This window comes from Poromitra crassiceps, assembly GCF_964638095.1.
Source record: "Poromitra crassiceps genome assembly, chromosome: 1".
NCBI lineage: Eukaryota > Metazoa > Chordata > Actinopteri > Beryciformes > Melamphaidae > Poromitra > Poromitra crassiceps.
Window position 1 is genome coordinate 66812192 of NC_139623.1, and position 7198 is coordinate 66819389.

The following is a 7198-nucleotide window of genomic DNA, read 5'->3' on the forward strand; positions in this document are numbered from 1 at the left end:
AGTCAGTCCTGATCCTCGGTTTTAAACACTTCGTCGCAGCGGCAGTGATATCTCCAAGAAGTAATCCATTTTTACGATTCAGATCAGAAATCGTAATAGTCCAAGTACTCACTGCCCCGCTCATCTCGTTTATCGTGACGTGCAGCCTAGGGTCAATGACTGCTGTCTTCCCGTATCCCGCGGCGGTCCCGTCTGGGCAGAGGGGGGGTTCACCGGACCCCACAATAATTTTGTCGAATTCGTTGAGAGACCAGCCATATAATCCATATTTGTAGTTTCGAAGAGACAAATGCAAGATTGGCTCCAGGTAGCAGAAGCAGAGGGATGAGGGGGAGAGGGAAAGGGAGGGAGGACTGGAGAGAGAAGAAATGCGACCGCCTCCGTTGAAAGCTTGTCCATTACTTTAAGACCCCACAGCAGGACACATATAAGAATACAACCTCAACATTACTTTAAGACCCCACAGCAGGAAAACATATAAGAATACAACCTCAACATTACTTTAAGACCCCACAGCAGGAAGAATATAAGGATACAACCTCAACATTACTTTAAGACCCAACAGCAGGAAGAATATAAGGATACAACCTCACCTTGTTGGAGACACTGGGTCAGTGGAGGCAACCCATTTCCATATATTGTGGGACTCTCCCAAACTAAGTTCATACTGGGGTTATGAAACATTGAGTGCGATATTCAAGACTCAGATACCCCTGGACTTAGAAACCCTTTTTATCCTTTTTATTTTTGGAACAGAGGAGTGATACAGTAGAGATGCGTGGATGAGCTTTTATGCCATCCTAATCCACGTGTATGCATGAACCGTCCGCCCGCCATAAATCCACGCAAATTATTTCATAGTATTTATAGATCCGCGCCCGCCATGCACCCGACATTTCACAACGCTATAAAAGGAGCAAACTTACGGTTTCTTATTTTATAATTTCTTTATTGTTTGTTTGTCATGTTTATTTCGAATATGTATGTAAACAAAACAGAGACAATATACGGGGCCTTCAAAATTACACGTTAACAAGTCGATTGAAATAGTATTATGAAATAAAGATAAAGGGGTAACAAATGTAGACATATTCGAAAAGGAGTGAGAAGAAGTATAACTTAACTACAGTACTACTATGATACAGTATAAAGTTGCTGCATGCTCTCTTGGTGGCTAGCATAAAATCAATAACTAGAAAGTGGCTAAAGCCAATACCACCTTCTGTGGAGGATTGGTTTAGAATAGTCCTGGAAGTATTTAAGATGGAAAAGTTTACTTATTCTCTAAGGATCCAAAAAGGCAAATTCCTCCAAATTTGGGATAAATGGATTTATAAGAGTTTATAACCCCACTGAGAGCAGACTTTGTATGACTCCACTTACTGTAAGTCTTAAGCTTCCTTCCTCTTATTGAAATGAACAACAGAAATGTATGATCCCTCTGGTTCTGATGTATGTTTTTTGTTTTTGTCTGTTTATATATATATGGGGGGGGGGGCGCACTGGAAAAGGACTATTTGTAAAAAATAATGGAAAGTTTGTTTCTCTGTGAAATTACCTTTTTCTGAATAAAAAAAGAAGAGAGAACATTATATTTATTGAAACAACATTCTGTACATAAGGATTACGTCTTGTTTGGAAAATGGACAGAAAAACAAGGGTAATACATTCTATTTGACTGTTAATCTATCCATACCCTGTTTGCCTGTTAATCCATCCATACCCTGTTTGCCTGTTAATCCATCCATACCCTGTTTGCCTGTTAATCCATCCATACCCTGTTTGCCTGTCTGTCCCCAGAAAAACCAAGCTGCTCTTTTTTAACCGACAAGAGGAAGACATTCTGTGGCACTCGCAATTAGATGAACTGGCCGCTAAAGATGAGAGGTACCGTGTGTGTGTGTGTGTGTGTGTGTGTGCGTGTGTGTGTGTGTGTGCGCGTGTGTGTGAGGAAAATGTATATATATATATTTTTTTATATAACAGCACAGGTGTGTGTGTATATATAAAATAATAATAATAGTAATAATAATAATAAATTTGAATATACATTTTTCATATTTGAATATTCTTTTCATTTTTATATTCGAATATAGAATATTCTTTGACAACCCTAACATGGAGAAAATGACTTGTGATGATGTGTGGTGTAGGGCTGTCAAACAATTCTATATTTGAATATATATTTGAATATAAACATCAAAAGAATATTCTAATATTAAAATTAATATTGGTTTTAAATTTTTGATTTATTATTTGTATTGATTTATGATTTATTTATTTATTTTACATTTAACCAGGTAAAAAACCTGGCCAAGCCATTTCCAAGTTCGTTAACGCGATCTCAGGAACGCCTTGACGGAATTTCTTCCAATTTGGCTCAAATGTCGACTTGGACTCAAGGATATCTCAGTAAAGCCTTCACGGAATTTCTTTGAATTTGCCTCAAACATCCACTTGGACTCAAGGGTGAACTGATTAGATTTTGGTGGTTAAAGGTCAAAGTACAAGGTCACTGTGACCTCACGACCGCTCGTTTCATGCTCGTTAGCGCGATATCTCAGGAACACCTTGACGGAAATTTCATCAAATTTGCCTCAAACGTCCACTTGAACTCTAGAATGAACTGATTAGATTTTGGTCATCAAAGTTCAAGGTCACTGACCTCACGAACACCATTTCCAAGCTCGTTAACGCGATATCTCAGGAACGCTTTGACGGAATTTCTTAGAATTTGGCTCAAATGTCCACTTGGATTCAAGGATGAACTGATTACATTTTGGTGGTCAAAGTTCAAGATCACTGACCTGAGATCAAGATCTCATTAACGCCTTGACGGAATTTCTTCACATTTGGCTCAAAAGTCTTAACAGACATGGATGCCGAATGCTCACTTGTTGACAGAGGCATATATGCGATCATTCTAGAATGCGATCATTCTAGTAGTTTATTCTTTTTTTGTACTCAAATATATTCAAACAAATATGTTTTGTTTAGAGGGAATATTCAAATATAATTTTGGGCCAATTTTGACAGCCCTAGTGTGGTGTCAGGTTCCAGGTGGAGTAAATGACATGATGATATGTGGTGTCAGGTTCCAGGTGGAGTACGTGCTCTCTGAGCCCTGCGGTGAGTGGAGCGGCAGGAGGGGCCGGGTGGAGCAGTCCACGCTGAAGGACTTCCTCAACAGGCCGGACAGCTCCAAATGCTATGTGTGTGTGTGTGGTCCCACTGCCTTTACAGAGCTAACAAAAGCGTGCGTAAGAACTTCACTGCCTCCGATTTTACTGTTTTAGGAGTGGTGATCTAGGATCTTTGATGACACAACTGCACAGATCTTAGACCACAACTCCCCTTGTTAGACATTGTATCGACGGTTTTAACTCGACAACATAAACATTCTAAATTCCCCCCAGCTTACTTCCTGTTGCAGTGTTTGCTAGTACAATAACTGACAGGACATAAGCTAGGTTCCAAACTGTTCCCTAGCAACACAATTCTGTGAAAACAGTCTATGAATGATATGAATTTAAATTAGCTACAAAATTGCTGAACTTAAATGAACATTTATTTATGTCTGCATTGTCTCTTTGCTTTAGTAGCTCTGCACTCTGCAGTGCACACACAAAAATCCACAAAAAATAAATGTCCACAGCCCACATGTAATCAAAAAACTAAACTTTGTAAAATAAATAAAGCTTTGACAGTTTGTCACCTTGTTCTTGCAGGTTGGTGAAGCAGCAGGGCTTCAGTGAAGAAGAGATCCACGCCTTCCAGAGCTGAGCAGCTCCCACGCAACCCAAACCAACCCCAGCCAGCTGTGTGTGTGTGTGTGTGTGTGTGTGTGTAGCCCTTTTCCCACATGCGCTTTGTACCGCAAAATGACCGGAACGTGGTGTAATGCCTGCATGTGGGAAAGGCGCCGTGCCGGTATAAGCGCGACCCCGTCGTCCCCGACATTTCACCAGTTTCGAGCCAGTCAGAAGAGCGGTATGCTCTTAAGGGGATGCAAGTGGAAACGGGTCCAGTCATTTTCCGTGACAGCGGTCCTTCAATCATGGGCGAAGTGTAGCCTACACACGTTGCTTAATGTTCCAGCGGGCATAATCTAATCATTCGCGCACATTAAAGCAAACTGGCGAAATGATCTTGTGATAGCCTAATAAGAGCAGTATGTCAGCTTGCTGATTTCCGAAGGCAACCCCGGACACATCAAACGAAGCCAATCTGTAAAAAGTGCTTCAACGCGACGCAGGTGAACGGATAAACATCGAACCAGCAACTATTTCTCTCAGACACGGATCCCAACTTCTTCAAAGTGCATCATCTAATCATTCGCGCACATCAAAGCAAACTACTACCACATTTCGCTTCCTGCATTTGCTTTCTCTACATACATAGGCTACAAGCGTTGGGCAGCTTGCCTTGCAAGCCTCTGCCATTCTCGCTGTGTGTGTCCTGTGTCAGGCTGCTGAGAAGTACGGAGGACTGAGTGAAGTTTTGCCGACCCCCCAAATAAGCTCCCCCCGCCCCCCAACATACTGGCTATTTGACGACTAGATTCCCATATGCGCGCGCTAAGGTGTGAAGGGAAATTCAGGGAAATGTCCGATATTGACTTACAGGTAATTTTCCGGTACGCATGTGGGAAAAGGGCTTAAGTGTGTCTGTCAGAGAGAGGGAAAGAGAGAGAATCGCCTTTAACTTATCAACTTTTGTTCGTGATAAATAAAAGGAACATATTTCTATGCACAGAGGCGGATCTGATGATGCTAACGAAAAATCAACAACTTGGGACTTTGTAGAAACTGAGAAACTTCACCCTATCCAGGGTTCATACAGACAAATATTATTTCAAATTCAATGACTTTGGAGGACTTTTTCCCAGCACTATTTTTCTGTTCAAGGACTCTGCCCAAAAGCAATTTACCTAAACCTTACTGCATTTCATATCACAGCTTCACATGTGCTTTTTCTTTTCTTTTTTCAATATTTTATTTTATGGTTTTTCAGAACATGAAAAACCAGACAGGAAAGGGGGAAAAGAAAAAGAAGACAAAAAACAAACAAACATACATTTCCAACTTTGCAAAGTGGTGCTACCAGTCACGTAAAATGCCTATGTGCTTACAAAAGATACTGTGCATAGGATCCACTACAAGTGGTCCATAAACAATCAGCCAGGTGAGTCACTTGTCATTTTTAACCTCGTCAAAATAGGCCAGGAACGGGTCCCAGATAACTAAAAACTTCCCCAATGAATTAGTCCTTTGGAACCTGAGTCTCTCCATACGCACAACCGAGACCATGAAAAGAAGTAGAGAGAAGGACTAGTTAAAGTCAAAGAATTAGTTTCTTGGCAACAGTCATCCCCTGTGTCAAAGATTGCTCCACGGCCATTGGGACGAGCAAAGAGGACTCCGAGCAGGCAAAGATGGCGAGTTCCGCCTCCGGTTGAAGGGTTATTTTGTAGGCCTTAGAGTACCAGTCAAATATTTTGGCCCAGAATCCGGACAGTGAGGGACAAAAACAAAAAGCATGGGACAGTGTGCCCTCCGACACCCGACACCTATCACAATCAATGCAATCGTCGAACAAACACACAAACCTAGAAATAAGATGCCTGGAGTTGGGAGGACTTAACAAAACCTAAAAAAAAAAGCATGTTCATTTGGGAGAACTTCAAAATCGTGAATCTTGGATCGGACATAATGTCTAGCATGTACGTATATATCTATAAAGATGTGTCTGGGGCAACTTGTCATCTTTTGACTTGCATTCTGTCAAACACCACAAACATTTTATTTATTTGCTTATTTATTTCAAGCTCTTTTAAGCACTTCCCCACATAACAATGTGCTAATTTTCCAGGTATTAGCCTACCTAATACTTACATTTCGAAAAGTTTAATTCAAGGACTTTAAGCACTTTAAGGACCTTGTATGAACCCTGCCTATCATGAGAAATCACATACTGTACACACTATTCTGATGATCATGAACAGTTGGGTTTAGATTCAATCATGACAAAGCTAGAAATGGCTCTGGATGAGAGCGTTTTCTTTGATCTGGAGGAAGCATTTTTCAATCAAAGGTGAAACGACACAGATATGATGGGTTATAGTGGGACTTTTCATGCCCGCCCCTCATTCACTTCAATAGAACTGGCCCCCGAAGTCTTAACCTGATGCTGCCAGATGGTTTGTTTTCACATAACCATCTGGGAACTGGCTCGGGAAACCATTTCAAAGGTCAGGCGCTTAAAAAAACCTGGCAGGTGCTTGGATGAAGCATCTGTCCATCACAGGCTCACTTCTCACTGGCGCCACACCTAAAGGCTGCCTGTAGCTGCCTCATAGGACGGTGATTGGTGCCACTGGTGGTTTGAATCACTATTGTGTTATTAAATCAACAGAATCCAGGAGGTCTTGCTTGATGTAAGTCCCCAGGTTTTGATGCAGACTACCATGGAATACATCTAAGACACTCCAAGGGAAAAAAATATATTGCTCTTATTTTTTCAATGTATAGGTGACTAGACAAGTATTCGTTTGAAATCTGCTTATCTGGGCTAGAACTATTTTTTTCTTTCCTTCTTGGATACTGCAAGTCTCATTGTGTATGTGTACCTAGTCTTTTCTTTATGTTACTTTTGTCTTCTTTGAGACGTAAATTCCGGACTATAAGCCGCGGCTTTTTTCCCGTTTTTTGGCCCCTGCGGCTTATATAACGGTGCGTCTTATCTATGGATTTTTTCAGAAAAAAAAAAAAAAATACAAATAAAATCTCTCTTTTTTAGCACTCTTTCTAACTATAAATCCACTTCTGTTTTAATTTCCTCTCTTGCCCTCTTTTCACCACACCGCGGACACTGTGTGCACTGTAAAAATAAACAACGGTGGTGTTGTGTTATGTTGTTTTGTTGAAATGTTACGGTAATACGGTAAATGGGAGCTTCCTCAAACAGCCACCTCTTTCCCGACAATCCCCTCTGTGCGTGACCACTTACATATGGTAATTACGGTAAGCAAACGGCCACTCGGCCATCAACTCTCTCCCCCGACTACCAGGAGAAAATCACAAACTTCGGCGAATTCACACAAAGGAAGATCAAGGAATATTCCATCGAACCGGAGCAGATCATAAATATGGATGAAGTGCCTTTGACGTTCGACCTGCCACTCACTCGGACTGTTAAC

General features: G+C 41.2%; 1 protein-coding gene across 1 annotated transcript in view; it reads left to right on the forward strand.

Moving 5' to 3' along the window:
* cyb5r4 (cytochrome b5 reductase 4) overlaps positions 1 to 6073 on the forward strand; it is a 43159-nt gene extending 37086 nt beyond the window's left edge. The window contains exons 13-15 of the mRNA XM_083643995.1: positions 1801 to 1887; positions 3095 to 3256; positions 3729 to 6073. Coding sequence (XP_083500121.1) covers positions 1801 to 1887; positions 3095 to 3256; positions 3729 to 3783 — 304 coding nt within the window. The 3' untranslated portion in view covers positions 3784 to 6073. The remainder of the gene's footprint in view (positions 1 to 1800; positions 1888 to 3094; positions 3257 to 3728) is intronic.
* Positions 6074 to 7198: the final 1125 nt, after the last annotated feature.